The sequence below is a fragment of the Centruroides sculpturatus genome, unplaced genomic scaffold, assembly GCF_000671375.1.
Source record: "Centruroides sculpturatus isolate CEXI.00-Female unplaced genomic scaffold, Cexi_2.0 scaffold633, whole genome shotgun sequence".
NCBI lineage: Eukaryota > Metazoa > Arthropoda > Arachnida > Scorpiones > Buthidae > Centruroides > Centruroides sculpturatus.
Window position 1 is genome coordinate 90,333 of NW_019384853.1, and position 20,708 is coordinate 111,040.

Below are 20,708 nucleotides of genomic sequence, written 5' to 3' on the forward strand. Positions count from 1 at the left end.
TTGATTTCATGACTTTTGATAAAGTGTATTATATTTAACTTTCTTAGTTAAAGAGGACATGAAATTTTCTGTTAAATGTTCTTATTGTTGGTGATTAACAGTTTAGAATAGGTTTAGATACTTGATGTGGTTTAATTTTCAAAATGATTGGTAGATTGTTCTTTCCTCTAATATAACATATATTTTTTGCTTTTAAAATATACATTATACAGGGTGTCTCAGTTAAACGTTTCAGAACTTCTAAGAGGGGTAGGGTGCATCCGACGACTCGGAATCATATAGCAATGCAGAGTTGGAAATGCTTTTCTGAAGCAGTGATGTACACAGAAACAACTAACCTCTGGTGCAGGCTTGCAAAGAAATTATGGCTGGGAATACGTCTCATTGGATATCGTTCCACGTACAAGTGCTGTGTGGCCCACTACAATCTGCAGCCCCGTACACCAAATACATATTAGCTAACTCTGTGTTCTTGTGCGAAATGATGATTCCCTGCAAGAACGCTCAGAACTTTTGCGCAACGTCATCTACTGCTTCAGGAAACCATTTCCAACCCTGCATTGCTATATGATTCCAAGTCGTCGGGATGCACCCTACCCCTCTTAGAAGTTCTGAAACATTTAACTGAAACACCCTGTATATCATAATAATAAAAGCTTTTTATTTGAAATCTCCTGTAAAGTACATCAAAAANTTCGTTTTGGATCGTTAAGAGTTAGTAGATGCATTGGTAACAGGTTAGAAAGAGATAATTATATTACTATTCTCCGGTGTTGTGGTAAAGATGAGTAGCATGTATGAATAGTTGCAATGGTGTCTTTGTCCATCTGTTAGAAATAGTCTTGCTACAAAACCTGTCCAAAGCATGCCATGCTTCAGACAGGATTTTATATAGGACTTTTAATAAATGACTGTTGTGTTAGTGTGGAGGTCTATTGGAGAGCATGTCAATCTCATTTTTGCTGTTGAGTAGCACACTGTCCCCGCTACTGATATAATTGTCTGGAGAGCTCGCTTGCATGACATCAATCACTGCTAGTAATGGTATGAAGGACATTGACGATACAACACTATACTCAAGATATCCTGTACCCTCATGTGTTGCCTTTTATGACAGGGCTGCAAACAATCATTTTCCAACAAGATAATGCTGAAGAGTTTTCCTAGGAATGTCTGTTACATTACTACACTTGCTTGGTGTACTCGGTCTTCAAATTTATCACCCGTATAGTATTTACAGAACCAAATTGGATGTTAGCTTTGGCCATCTATGTAAGGAATCTGGAGTAGCAGTAATAATAATAAACTAATTTTCACATTGCTGTTGTTGTTAGAATATCCCTTAATTTAAAAAAAATGTAGTACAATTATCCCGAATAAGTTAGTTAAATTGCAAACTTTAAAATGTGCTGGCATAGTTATATAATGATTTATCAAATTATTTTCATACAGAAACATTAGTCATAAGTGAAACCAGTGTAGCTGAAATTGCATTTGTGTGCTAAATAAAGTAGGCCAAGTTCATTGCAGTTACAGCTATTAATAACTTTTAGCATTTAGTTTAAAAAAAAAAATCTAAAACTTAACAATATAAATGAATAAAAAATTTTCAAAATATATTGCAATAGCATCTTTACCATGTTTAAATATTTTTGTTTAAAGTTATATTTAATTATATTTTTATCTATTTGCAACTATTTTGAATTCAGATTGATTTTTTTAATTATATTATTTTGTGTATTATATTGAAACAAGTAAAATGACAAAACCATATTTGGGACAAGACTATGTCTCAGAGACTCATTACTAAGCGGACTTTGACGTACAAGTTGGGTCTCGTTCTCATTCTCCAATCTTCTTTGGTATTGCTGCTTTTGGGCACAATCGTTCAAACTTCACCGCCCACGACCACGAGGTTGTTCACGATGCATTTTCGACAAAGTTAACCTATCCAATTTCGAAATTTCTCTCTGTTGCGTGTCGGCCCAGGTTGAATTTTTGTAACAAAAATTTCCCGTTTTTGAAAAAAATAATCGTGGCTATTGTATTGTCCAAAATTATTTTTTTATTTTGCACAAACAATATACAGTTTAACCTGATTATAATGTCATCGAATGTAACGACAACCCTATTATAACATCAAATTTTTATTGGTCCCAGAATTTTACTATACTAGATAATGTTAAAAAAAACCTACTTGTAATGACATAAAACTCTGTTTTAATGTCATATTTGAAGCATTCCTAAATTTACAAAATTAGATTACAAATTTTATTTAACAAACAAAATACTACACGTTCAGTCCTAGGGTTAGAGTCCATTTCTTAGAACGACTGTGGATGGTACTCTCACCATCTTTCTTCAGTTTGCCTGTTTGTAGAGAGAGTCGCCATTTTGTATTTTATTTTGACTCGGTTCTCGGTCCCCTGAGTACCTACAAGTCTGGTTTTTTTTATGTCCGCATGATTTGGGCACCTAAAACTCTGTGCTAAATTGTAACTCCTGACATGTACTCCTTCATACCTCTAAGCTGGTAACGCAGCAGGCGGTACAATTTTATAAACAAGACAGTCTTGTCAATAATTAACTTATGAAATAATAAGTTATGTACACAAATTGCTAACAGTATACAATGACAATAATTGTATGATAATTTACCATATTAAATTAATGGAAATTATTATGCTTGTAATCACAGAAATTCATATTTAATATCATCAGAATAACTTCTCTATATTTTAGTTTAACTTTGCTGTTGTAGTATGAGATTGTTTTTGGTTTTTTTATTTATTTATTTCAATTTCAGCTTTGTATTTCAATATTCTAATTATTTAATAAAGTATTATATTTAAAACTCATAGTTTAGTAAATTCTTTCATCTGCATAGAGAATTTTATCAGGATGAAAGAATTTAGCAATAAGAAAGAACTAGCCACATATACCTGGCATTGCTCAGACTTTTAAGAGGGTGAAAGATTGGTGAGTTTAAGTTAAGAAAGGGTGATAAAAATAATGGTCTTAGTAACTAAAATATACATTTATTGGCCTTAGTATTTACAATAATGAAACTGCAAAACAAAAAAAAAAAACTGCTTGAGCTAAAGTTAACGGGGTGGGACCCTGAACATGTTTGTCTTGTAGACTTAATATTGTACATTTCTCACTTTGCCATGTGTGAACTATTCTGCCTTTCTCAAATATCTCTTCAGCAGCATCATCTACAGGATAAGAGCTTTAATTTGATACCAAGAAATATAATTTTAGCACCAGCCATTTACTCAAACTAAGTTGGACAAGCTGAAATTCTCTTTCAATTAATATAAAGATTTTCTCTTGTAATTATAGTATTTCATTTCTGGTTAGTTAAAAAGTTTTTAATAAAAATTGTTTTGATGTTTTAGAATAAAGTTTTATTTAAAGATAAACATTTAATCATGCTTAATCCAAATGTAAAGATATTTAATTACGATTACTAATTCTAGTTTTGCAAATTTAAATTCATCCATTTCAGTTTATAGTTAAATTTTATATGTACAAATTAGAAAATTATATATTTTAATTTAAGATTATTCTTTATTTTTTAGGAACATTCAAATATTTTATAATAATGGATTCTTCAAATCAACACCCAACTCTTTATGAATTTTTATTAGAAGCTGAATTATCTCACTATTTTAATTCATTCAGAAGTGAATTAAAAATTAATTCTGTGGCTCAGATAAAATATGTTGAGGAAGAAGATTTATTGCATCTAGGAATGAGCAAACCAGAACAAAGAAGACTTAAGAAATTTTTTCACAAATATTATCCACAGACATATCTTAAAAAGATTAAAAAGGTAAGAATAAATAAAAAATAGCAGTTCAATAAATATAAAAGTGAAGACAGATTTTAGATTTTCATAGCTAAAACATAAAATTTGTGAACTCTTGTTGAAGATATAAGCTAAATTAAAGATTTATAGTATTCCAGAATAAATTTATCTCTAAATAAATGTGATTTAACAGATTGTTCTAATAAAAACTTTGAATTCTGACTTTATATAAATGCTCTCTATGTGTGTATACAGACATATACACACATATGCTTCTTTAATTTTTATTTATATGTTATAATTGTAAGTACAGACAATTTAACTGTTCTGGCAACTGGAGAGAATATCAGAAATAAATTTTATATCTTAAAATATACTCCAGCAATGATTTTAATGTTTATTAAAATCATTGCTGGAGTATATTTTAAGGTGTAAAATTTATTTCTGATATTAATGTTTTTGATCTAAGTTAAAATTTATATTTGTTCTATTTTATATTTATTCTGTTTTGTATTTTGAATGTTCTTTTCATTCAAATACATTCTATGTTTGAATGTTTAACTGATGAAGATCTATAAACTTAGATCAAAACATTTTTGTTTGTTAAAATTGTTGCTGGAGTATATTTTAAGGTGTAAAATATACTCCACTTTCTGATTATTTCTCTTATTATTGTTTATTTCTGATATTCTCTTCACTTGCCAGAACAGTTAAATTGTCTGTACTTATGACTGGTAAGTACAGACAAAGTTATTTTAGTTCAGTGTATTTTTTTTATTTTTAAGATGATAAAGGTATTACTTATGTTATAAAAATATGAATAATTTTAAAATGAAAAAAATGTATTGGGATTTATTTTGATGAATTTTAAAATATTTAATGATCTGTAACTTTCATTATATTTACAAATTGACTTAAGAAGTCACTCTTGTGAGCTATAACCACACACTTTCTTCTTCTTCTTCTTCTTTTTTTTTTTGAAGAAATTATGGAAATGCAAATATATCAATATGATAACACATTTCTATGAACTGTTGTTTATTCCAAATTCTTTTTAAATTTTATTGAATGGTAACATTCATTCATTCTTTCATTCAGTTCATTTTCCATTCTTTACCATTTTTTTAAAATTGATTTTTATCTAATTTACCTTTTATATTGAATTTTTAAAAATTAGGTGGTGATGGTAAGATGGTTGAGATGGTTAAGTTGTCAACCTATCACTCTGGGAGACTTGGGTTCAAAGTCCAACTCAGAAGTCTTGGGAATTTTTTGGAGTAATCTGTCCCAGATACATCAAACTTTGTACCTCACTATCTGGTTATCTTCATTGTAGGTCTGGCAAAACCCATAATGGGGTTTGAGTAAAAGACCATCTTAGTACTCTTAGGGTGGAAAGAGTAAAAAAAAATTAGGTAGTTAGATATAGTCTCTTCTTGAGTTATGACAGGGTTGTTCCAAAAAATGCACCATAAGTTGATAATAAAAAAATATAGTTAAAAAATATACACTATATGCAAGCTTATACAGTACATAACATTGCATATTGTACAGTATTGTTGATTGTAATAGTCTAAACTCATAAACAATCTCCATAACTGCCATGTTTGGATATTACCTTAAGTTTTTTATTGAGATACAGTGGGGAATTTTGCAGACATAAAGGATATACTGTAAAACACAGATAAGATGGTATATATATATATATATAAAGATACATTATCACATTGATATGTTTTGAATAACACTTTCTGTAATCTTTTCAAAAAATTCTCAGTTTAGAATATGTTCTTTTAAGTCAATTCATCAAAAACAGTGAGAAGTACAGATTATTAAAGAAATTTTATTTCATTAATGTTGTTGTTGTATTACTAAATCTGGTAGCAATGTAAGAATTAGAAAAAACCCTTTTATATAATTTTTATTTAATTTATTAATTAGATATTCTATTGATGTGTTTAAATGAATTTTAAAACTTTTTTAACCATGTACAGTATATTTGAACTTGTTTAAATGATATGCAATTGGACATTGGTGCCAATTTTTTAACTATGTTGGGTGATCTCAAATGTGACTAAATTAGCTGTAAAAATTTGAAATAAAAGTAAATAGAAAATCAATCAGATCTATTGTTAATATGTATATAGATCCAATCTACATGTAGCTAATTTAAATATAATTACCTAACACCAAAATGTTAATTTACTTTAATGATAACAGTTTAAATTTCTGCTAAAATAATTTTGTATCTAAACAAATGTCCCACAAATTAAAATGTACCTATAACTTGTACACTTCTATTTCATTGAAAATTATTGTTGAAGTATGCTATCATGCAATTAGTTTTAAATTGTGAAGAAAAGAATTATTCTATGAGCCCAAATTATTGGATGGGCTTGAGCCCTACATGTTAGGTTTTATTAGTGTAGGTATGGCAATGTGACACATGGGTAATCTGCTGAGGCAGGATGCCTTCTGGGAAGTCTTTCATTAGAAACTGGCTTCTATTTAGGTGTTACTAGCATGAAGAAAACCAGGAAAATTCCACATGGCCAGCCTGTTGGCAAGGCATGAACCTACAACCAACTCACAAAGGCATGAACCCACAACAGTGTTCAGTGGTTTTATCCACTCGACCACTGGTGGGCTGACTCTCTTGAATCCCACAAGCCCATAAGTTAGCACCACTGCAATTGGATGTAACTATATTCACAGAATTAATGCTTTAAAATGCTCTGATTTAATATTATATATAATTAAGTAATTAATATATTTTTCAAAAATTTAATTACATGTAATTTTTTTTATTTTAAATTAAATTGATAATTTATTGCAGATTATTAAAATTCATAAAGAATAATTTAAGTATGTACGAAAAATATATATTCGTTTCTAATCACGGCAAAATCAACAAATTTGCAATATCTGTTACAAGTATTATTTGTAACGAACCTTATGCAGGACAGTCAAGCTACTTGAAAATGTTTGTTGTATTTGCTATTGAGTTGCTGGAATAAAGAAAAGGTTATTTTGTGTGCTATAACAAATAGTTCCAGTTTTTTCTTAATTTAAATTGTAATTATGGTAATACAATAATTACCCTGATTATTTGTGTTTAAAATTTAATTTGAAAGCAGGTGCAGGTTACATGACAATGCTGGTTATTTGTTGATTTTAACTTGCAATTACAAACTCATCAAACACTTTTCCATTATCTAAATTTATCAGGAGTGTCATTAAAAATGTGAAAAATCCTTTGTACACTGCAAATTTATCTGCCATCTCCAAATAAATTCTTTACCTTTAGTTCTCTCCTGTTCATTTTCTGTTCATTAGTCTATGCTCTAACTGATATAATTAGACCTTCCTAGTTGAAAATTGATATCCAGAAATTGTATCTTTCATGGTAGAATTGCTGATAAATTTACAGTAATCTTCCATCTCTATATAATCACTTTCAGAGTGCTGTTTAGAAACTAACTGTCAATTTTTTGTGTATGTTAGTTCTCTACAGCAAATAAGGTCAACTCTCAAAACCCATGATATTAGATGTAGTCTGTGTGAAATTTTATTAGTAAAATCAACAATAGCAATGTTAATAATAATTCCTTTATTTACTGTATCTAGTAGGGCAATCATACTGTCAGCTACATAGGCTATGTTGCCACACCAGTCTTATTTAAAGAGCCATCTGGAGGGATTTTTTTAACTCTGCCACTTGAGACATCAAGTGTACTTTAATTCCAGTTTCACTGAGTCTGCACCTGGAGCATTCTGCACAAGCATTAAAGTAGTAATTCCTATATTTTTGATTTTTTTTTTATAATTAAAACAAGAATGGAATAGAAATTTAATGTTTTCTTTTTGAAATTTATACACTTTATATCAGATTTTATTAACTTATGGTAGTCAGAACTACTTAATAAAAATTTCTTACATTTGTAAACAAACATGCTCTGAACCATGTAGTTGCAGTAGCAACATTCAACTCAAGTTCAGCATTCTTTTCATGAAAGAACAATGGCAGATTTACCTTCAATTTTAAATATGAATAATATAATTAAATTAGTGAATAGATGAATTTCCAAAGAAATATTATCAGAAACATAAAAGTGAAAAACCTATTAATGGGACATGTCAACAAATTATTTTAAATACCCTTTTCAAAATTTTTTTTCTCATCAATGAAAAGGCATATGAAAAGATAACATGATTTTGAATAATGACAGTCATGCAGGAGTGGTGTGGCACACAAGTTTTTACAAGGATTTTGCAAAGTTGGAATACTGATGGGACAAATGCATCACACTTCATAGAGATTATGTAGAATAGTCCTTCAGTTCTAGTTGACTGTGACAAGTGCTTCCTGGTTAAGTTGGAAACTTCATCCAACCCTTGTATTTCAATTAAGTTATGAATTAGATTATGAATATGCTTTGATTACAATCAATTTTAATGTGCTGTTAACAAATAACTTGTTTGCTTTCAGAGACTAAAAATTGTCAAGAGTTAATACTATCAGTATAAATTAAAATTATTTGTACATCTTGATTTTTTAACTCTTGATATGATAGCTAATGAACATACTAAACATACTGAAAATGAAAGATCTATGACAACTTTTCAATAATTCATATAAAAAAATATTAAAATGCCATTTATACAAAATATTTTTATTAAAAATTATCTATTTTAAGTTATACTAGTAAAAAAGTACTTACAAAATTTAATTAGTAGTAATTTTTTTGTAGTAATAATTTTATAGTAGTAATAATTTTGTAGTAGTAATTTTTAGTACTTAATGGATATTTAAAATTTAAAGAGGTTTACTTGATTTATTATTAGAATTTATTAATGTTAGTACTGTAGCATTAATAAAAACATAAATGCTTGAATATTGATTTCATGACTTTTGATAAAGTGTATTATATTTAACTTTCTTAGTTAAAGAGGACATGAAATTTTCTGTTAAATGTTCTTATTGTTGGTGATTAACAGTTTAGAATAGGTTTAGATACTTGATGTGGTTTAATTTTCAAAATGATTGGTAGATTGTTCTTTCCTCTAATATAACATATATTTTTTGCTTTTAAAATATACATTATACAGGGTGTCTCAGTTAAACGTTTCAGAACTTCTAAGAGGGGTAGGGTGCATCCGACGACTCGGAATCATGCAATGCAGAGTTGGAAATGCTTTTCTGAAGCAGTGATGTACACAGAAACAACTAACCTCTGGTGCAGGCTTGCAAAGAAATTATGGCTGGGAATACGTCTCATTGGATATCGTTCCACGTACAAGTGCTGTGTGGCCCACTACAATCTGCAGCCCCGTACACCAAATACATATTAGCTAACTCTGTGTTCTTGTGCGAAATGATGATTCCCTGCAAGAACGCTCAGAACTTTTGCGCAACGTCATCTACTGCTTCAGGAAACCATTTCCAACCCTGCATTGCTATATGATTCCAAGTCGTCGGGATGCACCCTACCCCTCTTAGAAGTTCTGAAACATTTAACTGAAACACCCTGTATATCATAATAATAAAAGCTTTTTATTTGAAATCTCCTGTAAAGTACATCAAAAATTTTAGGAAAAAATATTGGTCTTAAAAAGTCCAGAGTTATTAACTAATTTAAAAACTTGCAGGATTTTTTTTAAGATTGATAATTTTTTCCTAAGATTTTTAATTTTTACTATTACAATTAAGATAGATATTATTGTAAGATATTTAGGTTAACGTATTTAGGTATTAATAATAATAATAATGTTTTTTTTATAATAATTTCAGATGATTCTTTCAAAAAATAAAGATGATGCAGATCGTGTATCTGTTTTAGAAAATGATTCCTTGGAAAGACCAAATATAAAAGTTCCAAGTAAACATATAATATCTATGGATAATATATCTTTAAATAAAGAATTGGGTGTTGGAGAATTTGGAGTTGTTCAGCAAGGAATTTGGACCAATGAAGATGGTGAAAGAGTAAGAATTATTATTTTACATTTTATTTTATTTAAATATTTATTAGATTTTGATATAAATTATTATCTATATTTTAATATTTAAACTAAACAAATTTTTATTATAATATGTGAATTGTTATACAAATAAAAAAATATCAGTAAACATAATTTTTAATATTTTAGTATTTGATATTAATGAAATTATTTGGTTCTTATAAATTTTTTCATTCAGTTTTACATGTACTGTAAAGTTATTTTGTTTTCAGTTTTAACTCTGATGTTGTAATTTCAATATTTTGAAGTGGTTAAGTCAATAATAATTAGATGATGATTATATATATGAGTAACTAAATATTTTTTATTTGAGTAATTAAAAAAAATGTTTAATCAAATGTATTAAATTTTTAAATTTGTTTCATCTTCACCTACATTGAGCAGTTTATTTAATAAATATCATGCTATTACTATGAAAATAATCTCATATTTACTTATTCTATTTTATCTCTTATTAAATAAAAGAATAAAAAACACATTTTTCTTAAAAATAATTCCTCTCTTTATATACTGGGTGATTTATTTTGTATTGTTATTGTCTAAAATCCAATTGGATTTTGGATTGATTTTTGACGGCCAGATAACCGAACAGTCAAGGTGGCAGCCTACTGCTGGGAACCCAGTATCGAATCCAGATAGGTCAAAAAGCCTTAGAAATTTTTTGGGTGGTGGTCCATCTGGATATGTCAGGCAGGCCCCATTCGTCACCACCCAGTTGCCCCATTGTGGGCCTGCTGAATCCATAATGGGCATGCTAAAAGAGGCCTTCTTAGTGCCCACAGGGTGGAGAGAGAAAAAAAAAAGAAAAAGTATACAATTGGTTATTAGATAATCACAATCTAATTGAATGGAAATATAAATTTGTTTAACTATTTAAATTTATCAGTAGATGCTACCATATGTCCGTAATATTAGAATGTTTGATTCGTAATAGTAATTTATTAGTGAAATTATCTTATAATTTTTGCATGTTTTGGTATAAACTTAAATAAAATTTTTTAAACATTTTAATGTCTGTATTTAATTTTTTCTTATCTATCTTTACATTTTTATTCTTCTGATATTCTATATTTTTTATTCCTCTTCTTCTTTGTCTTTGCTCTTTCCATGTTTATATGGGATCAGCATTCCCATCTTTAATCTGTCTTCTCCACTTATCTCTGTTTAGGGCATCCTCTCTCCTCCATCCCCTCTCTCCCAAATTCTCTGCCATCCTGTCTCTTCATCTCAGCTTTGGTCTTCTCTGCTTTCTTTTCCTATCATTTCCAACCTTCCAGTCCTCTTTCCAACATAGTCTTCATTTCTCTCCACATGCCCAAACTATCTGAATCTACTACTTTCCTGCATCTTTTTATGTATAGGACTCACCTTAACTGTTTCTCTTATATAATCATTCCTAATTTTGTCTTTCATCACATCACACATCCATCTCAGCATTTTCATTTCCACTGTCTTTGTTTTCTTTTTCCTGGGCCCTTGTAATTGCCCACATCTCATCACTGTACATCATTGCAGGTCTTACCATGGTTTTATATAATCTTTCTTTCATTTTGTAGCTTAGTTTTCTTATTGCACAGTATCCCACTCATCTTTCTCCAGTTCAACCATCCACTCTAAACTCTATCTATACTGGTGAACTTTCTATATTTTTTTAATATATTCTTATATTACTTACAATTTTTGATTTTTTATTACTTTTTATTTTATTAAAGAATCATATTTTTTAGAAATTATTGCTTTTACAAGATTATTTACAACCAAAAGTACTAAGAGATGACATTTAAACAAAATTATATATAAAAGAAAAGAATTTAATATAATTTTGATATTAAACAGCATTTTTTTAATATTATTAATTCCCTATTCTGAAATTTACAAAATATTTTCAAATTTATCATTAATATATACTATAATTTAAACTCACAAGATATGTTTTTATTTAGTTTTTATATAATGAAAAAATTAAATTATTATTTTTAAAAATATTTTTATATATCAATAAGAGAATGTATTTAAAAAATTTTTTTATTTCATCTAGATACAAGTTGCCATTAAATGTCTTTGCAAGGAAAGAATGCAGAATAATAATATGGAATTCTTAAAAGAAGCAGCTATTATGCACACTATTGATCATGAACATATTGTCAGGCTGTATGGTGTAGCTTTGGATACAAAATCACTTATGCTGGTAAACATTCTACATGTGTTTTAGATTAAAAATAATAATAGTAATCTTAAAATATTATATATACAATGGTACCTTGTACTTCAAATGCTTTAGACTTTGAATGCTAAATTTGACAAAAATTTGCCTGAGTTTGAATGATGCTTGGAAGTTTGAACTGTGTGGGCAGTGAAAAAACATGCTCAAAGTGTAAATGCAATCTTTTTGCACCGGAGTCATCTCTTGCTTTCATGTTATGCTTGTACATTTTCAGTGTTTTCTTTTTCACTTTATTTTTGGTTATATATATTACATGTTATTTGTCAATTTCTAATAACTATTTCTGCAATTTTTCTTCATAGATAGCTTTTAGGTGTTTCATATGTTTTGTATTCTTTACTTCAAAAATTCCTGAACTTTTGAAACCACATTTGATACATTCAAAGTTTAGGAGCATTTTTCCCTTACACATTATAATTTTTTTGCCATTTGTACGACATTATATCCTTTCCGAAACTCATATAGCTTAATATATCTGATATCCAAAGACATTTCAACTTAATTTTATTCGAACAAAATGTGAAGTAAAAAGTTTAAAATAAGCTTCTTAACAAAGAATACAATCTCAGATTAGCAATAATATGGTAAATTTCAGAACTGTTATAATTAAATCCACATCTATGTTAAGAAATGACAGCTGTTAAAATACACAATGTAATCTTTACTTATTAACCATGGTATCAGTGAAGCATGTGAAAGCAACAAAGTCTAAGAGGACTGCTGTAATATTGACAATCAAGATGAAAAAGGAAGTTATCGCAAAACATGAAAGTCGTAAGCGTATAGCAGAACAAATGGCTATGTTTAAGATACTGAAGTTGATGATGTATGATCAATAAATGCAAATTTTATTTTATTTTACAGTATTTATATGTTTTATTTATTGTTTTCATGTTTTAATTTATTATTAGGGTATTTAATTGTGCTATTTTCACTTTATAATTATGCAAATTTTCTATTTTTAAATTTATCTAAATAGGTATTATTTAGGATGTGGGAATGAATTAATTTACTTTCCATTATTTCTCTTGGGAAAAACTGATTCAGAGTTTAAATGACCTCTTGGAATGAATTAAATTTGAAGTACAAGGACCACTGTATATTATAAAATGCAAATATAATTTTTAACTCAAAACTATTTAAAATTCTATTTTACTAAAATAGAATCTGGATCACAATTAAAAAATAATAAGTTAATCTTATAATTGATATAAAAAATTTATTATATATTAAAATAAAATCAGAAGATAGTAGTAAATAATTCAGAAACTTGGTAATCTTAAAATAGAAATTTTAAGATTACCCAAAATTGTATTTAAAAATTGAAATGTTTTTAACAAAAACTTAGTCTATTCTCAGCATCAAATAAATTATCATTAGAACAGAACATTTACATTTGAAATTTTACAGAATTTTATATTAAATTATAAAAAATATAAATTATAATATTAAAGTATATTCAAACATATTTTGAGTAAATAAGAACATTTTGTGTGTGTACAATTTAAAGAAATATATAAAAATTTTAAAACAAATGTTTAACTTCATAAAGAATAAATTACTTTAAAATCAAGCTTGATTCAGAATACAAGTTACCTGTTAATCAAGTCTATAAAATCTGCAATCAGCTAAGTTTAATGCATAATTATTTAAGTAAATGACAAACTTAGAATTTATATTGTGAAAGTATTGAGGAGAGATAAGGACTTCTGTTAAGTAGAATCTTTATTTAGATCAATGAGCAAAACAATCAAAGAACATTTTTCATTATGAACTAGGCCACAAAAGATAGACCCATTTTAGTCATTGAAGATAGACCCAACCTCCCTCACAGCATTCTAGAACAATTACACAATCACGCCATAAAGAAAATGTTTAGTGAATTATGGAGAGGAACACAATCACATCATAAAGAAAATGTTTAGTGAATTATGGAGAGGAACTAGCATAACAATTCTAATACCTTCAAATTAGAGTATTATTTTGTGCACTTGTATAGATAAAAATATATTAATATATAATTTTTTTAAATATACTTAAATATACTAATACTAAAATTATTATTAATTTTAATAAAATATATAAAATGCATAAAATCCATCCAATAAACAAAGCGTTAATTATAAATACCCATGTTAACCTTATAATGCTTTGCAGTTATTAGTTACTGAAAACGTTTGTGTTATGTTCCAAAATAACTGCAAAGAATGCTTGAATATTTTAAGTAAATTAAAAAAAATAGGAAGTATTAATTGAATGTTATAAAAAAAACAAGAGATTTTTACAGAAAAGCAATTTACTAAATAGATATATTATAGCTAGAGCCTAATTGGGATTAAGCAAAGTAGGCAAATGTTTATCTTGATTTCTACTGAATTAGTTGAAATATTCTTCTGCAAACTAATAAATACTGTCTTTTACAAACTTATCAATGTAGTTTTTCAATTATCTTCCTATTAGTTAATGAAATATTTTTTCACTGTAATATGGTTGCTGTTTATTCAGTTTTTATATATAGCATCTCTTTAATCCAAAAAACAAGTTTGGTAGATGATCTCACAGCTTTATTTTGTAAATTGGCCTACAAATGCATTTAGGATTGGTTTAAGTTCCCGACCCCTCTTCAGTGCTGTACGAAAAAAACGACAATATAATTAGGGGTACGACATTATTCAGATATTGCGGAAAAAGATAACCAGAAAGGTGTGAGATTGTCTACCAAACTTGTTTTTTGGATTAAAGAGATGTTATATACAGAAATATTTTTATTTTTCTGCTGTTTTGTTACTAATTTTATTCAAATATATGCTTGGAAAAGCTTATAATAAAAATGAAAGTATCTATATAATTAGTAAATTTAATTTTACTTTGTTTTTTCTCCCAACATTAATCTGTTATTAAGTTTATAATAATTTAACAAGAAATTTTTAATTAAATATTTATAATTATGGTTGCTTGTAGGTAACAGAATTAGCTCCTTTACGATCATTATTGGAATGTCTTAAGGAACCAGCTCTTAGACCTAGTTTTGGTGTACTGTCATTATGTGAATTTGCTCAACAAATTTGTGATGGAATGCAGTATTTAGAAAATAAACGACTTATTCATAGAGATTTAGCGGCAAGAAATATTTTAGTATTTTCAAAAAATAAGGTAAGTGAGAGATAATTTAAACATTAATATTCTTATAATACACAATATATTCTTTGTTGTTATTATTTTAGAAGATGAACATTTTCACATCTAAGAAATGTATGACTCTATTCAGTAATTCAACATTATAAACCAAAACCTATATTTATTAAATTTTTATGATTTTCATAAATATATTGACATAAATGATGTCTAATTAATCTTAAGATCATGTACTATTGAAAGCTTTATAAAGTCATGATTATCAATAAAACACAATAGTTCTTATTTTTGATTATATATATTTAAAATTATCATTTATTTTACATTTATACTTTATTTGCAAGTATATTCACATAATCAATGTAATATATGTAATATCTCGGCTATGTTAATTCAACCACTTTGTTCTGATTGGCTATAATATATTATAATTCAGATGTCAAAATACATTGAAAATAGAAGTTTGTTTCTAAAAGTCATTAACCCCTGAAACAAGAGAGAGGATTTAGTGTAGTGTTTGCAATATTTATATGTTTATAGTTCAAAAAATTAAAGTTGAGAAAATATTTTTTTGGTTTTTTAAAAAAGCAAATTTCTGAATTTCTGATTAAAAACAATTTTATTATCTTTTGAATAATAATAATTCATGCAGTTACTCAATTAACTTTATTTATTCTTTACAAATTGCATTTGCAAAATTTATTTACACTTTCATTTTGGAATGTTTGATTTATTCAGTTTTTATTATAAAATCTACATATGTAGATATTTGTAGATTTTATAATAAAAACTGTAATTTAGTAGTAAAAAAATATTCTCTTTAATGATGCCAAACTTAGATTAAAAATAAATCAAACTGTCTTTTGCATTAAAGATTTTTATTTGCAAAGTTTTTAATTACAAACAAGTACTTTTGACATTTCAAAATGTCAAAAGTACACTCAACCTGAAGATGACATTTCAAAATGTCATCTTTAGGTTGAGTGTATGCCATTTAAATTACAATTTTTAAAGTAAACAACTTTAATGTCAACAGGCAGTTTGGTTTATTCTTACACAATTACTACATAATGAAAGATTCATTGTTTAATTCTTACCGTAATAATGCTAAATGAAGTTACATTAAAAGTTCTAAAATGATTTTTAAACATTACAATTTTTTTTAATATTAGAACTTTCTTTTAACGTAATTGCTTTCTAGTAATTATTATTTGTGTTAATTTTACTTTATTATACAAGTAATAAAAACATTGAAATTAAATTTATTTCAATTTCTAATGTGTTGATTAAACTAATGTACTTTTTATGCATTTGTATTGATATTTAACAATTTTATTATTTTAAAAAGAAAACAGTAAGGGATTTTTTTATCTGAAATTTAAAAATTCAAAAAATTTTGACAACAGAAACAAAGTTGGCATTAGTAATTATGTCACAAAAAAATTGGCATTACATTCAGTTGTAATTGGTGTGCAAAATATCTTGGAGTTTTAATAAACAAATTCTTGATGACTGAATTTTAAAATCTTTTAAAAATCTTAATGACTCACAATCAGTAATGTTAAATTATGCTTTAAGTTGTCATATTGTTATGTACTACAGTAGCAACATGAATGATAAAAAAATAACAGTAGTAATTGTTTATGGATAAGAGAATGAAATTATGGAAAAGAACTCTCACAATTAAATACAGAAGGACTGTTTATTTGTTATATATTTAAATAAGCTAGTTATGATCTATCTAAAATAAAATAAGTGCTTATTGGGTTATACTGATGGTCCTATTACTTGAGATGTATTATAGTCTAAAGAAAAACATACAAGAAGAATAAATCAATTTTGATATTTTGTTTAACTATTTTCTAGAAAAATATCACTTTTATGAAAAGTTAAAAAATATTTTAGTTAATGAAATTACTTTGAATAATATATTGTTGACTTAAATATTGGTGAATTATGAAGCACTTGAGAATACAATGACTTTTTTTTATCAGTCATAAATGTGTAGTGTTAATTATTACTTAAAAAAGCATGTACAGGAAGATTGTAATTAAATGTTTATGCTGTTCAGATATATTTACAGCAGTATTTAATATATATTACAGCATAAATTAACAGCTTAATGTTGTGAATGAAATAACTAGAAAAAAATGAGTTTGTCTTGGACAATAATGAAAGCTTTCTTGATGACATTATTGTAGATCTATATTTTTTTATAAAGTAAATAATACATTTGTGTATATTTTACCAGTGTCAATGGTTACAATAAACTATGCCACTATGAGAGCTTATGTGTGTTTCATATAGGAAGCTTGGATGTTGGGGACATAAAATCCAGAAATTTTGGAAACTATAAAGTGTAATATTTCAAGTATTCTTGATAAGGATTATTTTCTGTATTATTTGTAACAGAATATACATTAATAGAAATGAATAACTTTGCATTGTAAATATTAATTAGTTTTAATATATTTACGTTTTTGTAAATATAGTAAAAATTCCAAGTAGAATTTTATTTAATTGAAGTAAGTTTAATTTTCAAACTGTTGTGAAACATGAAAACTTTCTTCTCAAATTGTAATTAGATAAATTAAATTTGATATATTAAATCATTAACATGTTAAAAGTTAATGAAAGTATATGTATAAATAAAATTATATAGATTATTTTTATATTAATATTTGCAATTAAAAAATTATATAATAAAAGTTTAGTTTTGTACTAATGAAAAATTTTTCAGGTCAAAATAAGTGATTTTGGCTTATCTAGAGCACTGGGAGTTGGAAAAGATTATTACCAAACTAATTTTAATGTAAATTTGAAGCTTCCTATTGCTTGGTAAGTAATATTAAATTTACAACTTTTTTATTTCTTCACAATTTATTTCTTATAGTTTCAGTTTCTTTTATTTCTATAGTATTCATAGTATAATAATGTGTAAAGGTAACTTATATGAACATGCATTTTTTTCCTTAAATGCTATGATGTTAAAACCTTGATATAAACACAATTTAGGTCAAGTTATATTACAAACTTTTTGTTTGTTGGATTTCTTTAACTTATTGTCAGGTGCAATTTGTATTTTAAAATGAGCAGGTGCAATCCATCCTGGGACAGGCAATTTTTTCTTTCAGATTAAATAATAATTACCTTTTTTTTCATTATCATATGCTATAATTATTTATTGAAAAAAATGCAAAGCAATAAGGAAAATACAGTAAAAATACAATATAACATGTCACTATGTTAAGCATTATTAGTCATTTTCATTGGAACCATACATTGCAATCACTAAAGTGAATCGCAATGTATGGTTCCAATGAAGATGACTAATAATGTGGTTCCAATGAAGATGAATAATAATGTGTGGTTCCAATGAATCAATTTCTAAAATTTTATTTGCACCTATGTTGCCTTCACTTTTATCTTCTATAGTAGTTTTGGCATTTTGCTCCTTTTCTCAATGATCTTGAAGAATGCAAGGAATGTCTTGTAGTTTTATGAACTTATGAAAATATCATACTTGCAATTAAAAGTGTAAAAAGTGTATAAGCAAGTAGTAAAAATGAACCAATCTATTTTTCTAGTAAAAACACAAACATAACTATTATAACTTATAATTTACCAATTATCTATAATACAAAATAAATATTTGCTTTTATTCAAAAATAAACATTTTTTTTTTAATTCTGAATGTTTACTAACAAAAGTAACATAAGAAAGGTAAAAATAGCAGGAAAAAATGAAAGAATTACTTACATCTTTTCCACACATTCATGTAACACAAGCAGATAAAAAATGTAATAAGGATGGGTTATATATATTTCTTCTGAAAAAAGTAACTGTTTTCTGAAACCAAACCACTCCTCACTCCAGTATTGTTTAGTGCACAAATTTCTTTGAGAATACACCTTCTTTTCAGGATGACCACATGCATTTGGAAGCAGTGGTGTACATAAGAAGAAAAATACCGTACTGAGGATGGGGTTGTGCCTGACAAAAGGTTAAAATTTGCTGAATTAATTGGTGTTTTTGAAATTATATCAATTTTTTTTCTTGTTAAAATGAATCATAAAACACTATTAATTAATAAATGTGTAAAAATATAGGTAGTGTTAAGATTATGTAGAATAAACAATCTAGTTAAAATCAGAATTATAGCAAAGAGCAAAAAAATAGCAAAGAGAAAATTGCCAGATTATTAACCAAAGCTATATTCTGTCTAAACAAAACTAATAGTAATTGAGTGGAGCTCTTCATAAGTCAGAAAGTGTTTTGTCTGTGATTGAAGTACAAAGCTACTGCATGACTACTAAACATAACTTTTTAAAAACTTGACAAGACTGATATTGTAATGATGCCAGAATTTTTTAAAATTTGATCTATCAGTTGAGTGTCCCATTGCTGGAAATTTATGTTGATATTTACAACAATTTTTTATTTTGATTTTTACGACTGGGGTTTAACAAGCATGGCCTGCGGCCACATGTGTATGTTTTAAATGTTTCTTGATGATTTTGTTGGTTATGACATTGGACATTCATATCTTCCCAGAAATACATGTTTTAAATTGCCTCAGAAGAATTAGTAGCATTTCACCATATTTGTGTTTTCGTACAAAGCAAAAACAAAAAAAACCTATTCCGCATAGTTCAGTTTCATTTTCCTAGAAAATACCTAGTAATTTTGTCTGAAGGTAGGCTGAGTTACCATATATAAATCAATATTAATACTTAGAAAAAATATTAGTTCTGAATAACACAAAGCTTGTACTTCATGCATGCTAACAGGATACATTACCAGTTTAGCAATCATACTATCTGAATGCTTTGAGCCACTCTCCTCTAGTTTATCTAAGAGCCGCCGCAAACTACAGGATGTGGGAGCTAGCATACGCTCGCTCGCGCTCTTAAGCCCCGCCTTTTTTTCCCATGATTCTATGAGCCATTTTTGCTAGGTAAGCTACGTGAGCACGAAGCAGCCGCAAACTACACAACGTTTGCTCGCGTAACGTAGTCCACGTGACGTGGATTCCACAGATGTAAATTGGCTATAGAACAAGATTTTATTATAACCTATACTTGTAATCAGTCAGTTTTCGTTCTGAACAGCATGGAAAGAACATGTTTACTAGTTAAGCCTAACTAGGCTTAACTAGCCGAAAACTATTTATACTGTATGTGACTATTTACATACAACGGTTATAGTATTTTCTTTTCAATACTGAATGTATTAATCATGTAATTTACGTACATCGATAAAATTCTATTATTATTTTTTTCGATATGTGACATGTTTATGTAGTCATCCGTCTTCCCCGCTCTCTCTTGCTAGTGTAAATGCTCTAGTTGTTGAATTCTGTGAACAGCGAGCGTACTCTCGCATTGCTGCGCTAGCGAAGGAAAAACCATGCGGGCAAGAAGTAAGGGGAGGAGTCTTTGACGTCATCGGTTGTGCTAGCGCATGTTTGCTAGCGTTTTGCTCTCGCAAAGTGCTAGTTTGCGGCGGCTCTAA

At 27.5% G+C, this 20,708-nt stretch overlaps 1 protein-coding gene across 1 annotated transcript in view; it reads left to right on the top strand.

The window, feature by feature from the left end:
* Positions 1–3,589: 3,589 nt before the first annotated feature.
* Positions 3,590–20,708, top strand: part of LOC111630509 (tyrosine-protein kinase PR2-like) — a 64,497-nt gene continuing 47,378 nt past the window's right edge. Inside the window, exons 1-5 of the mRNA XM_023374621.1 lie at positions 3,590–3,838; positions 9,606–9,800; positions 11,874–12,023; positions 15,021–15,212; positions 17,935–18,032. Coding sequence (XP_023230389.1) covers positions 3,608–3,838; positions 9,606–9,800; positions 11,874–12,023; positions 15,021–15,212; positions 17,935–18,032 — 866 coding nt within the window. The 5' untranslated portion in view covers positions 3,590–3,607. The remainder of the gene's footprint in view (positions 3,839–9,605; positions 9,801–11,873; positions 12,024–15,020; positions 15,213–17,934; positions 18,033–20,708) is intronic.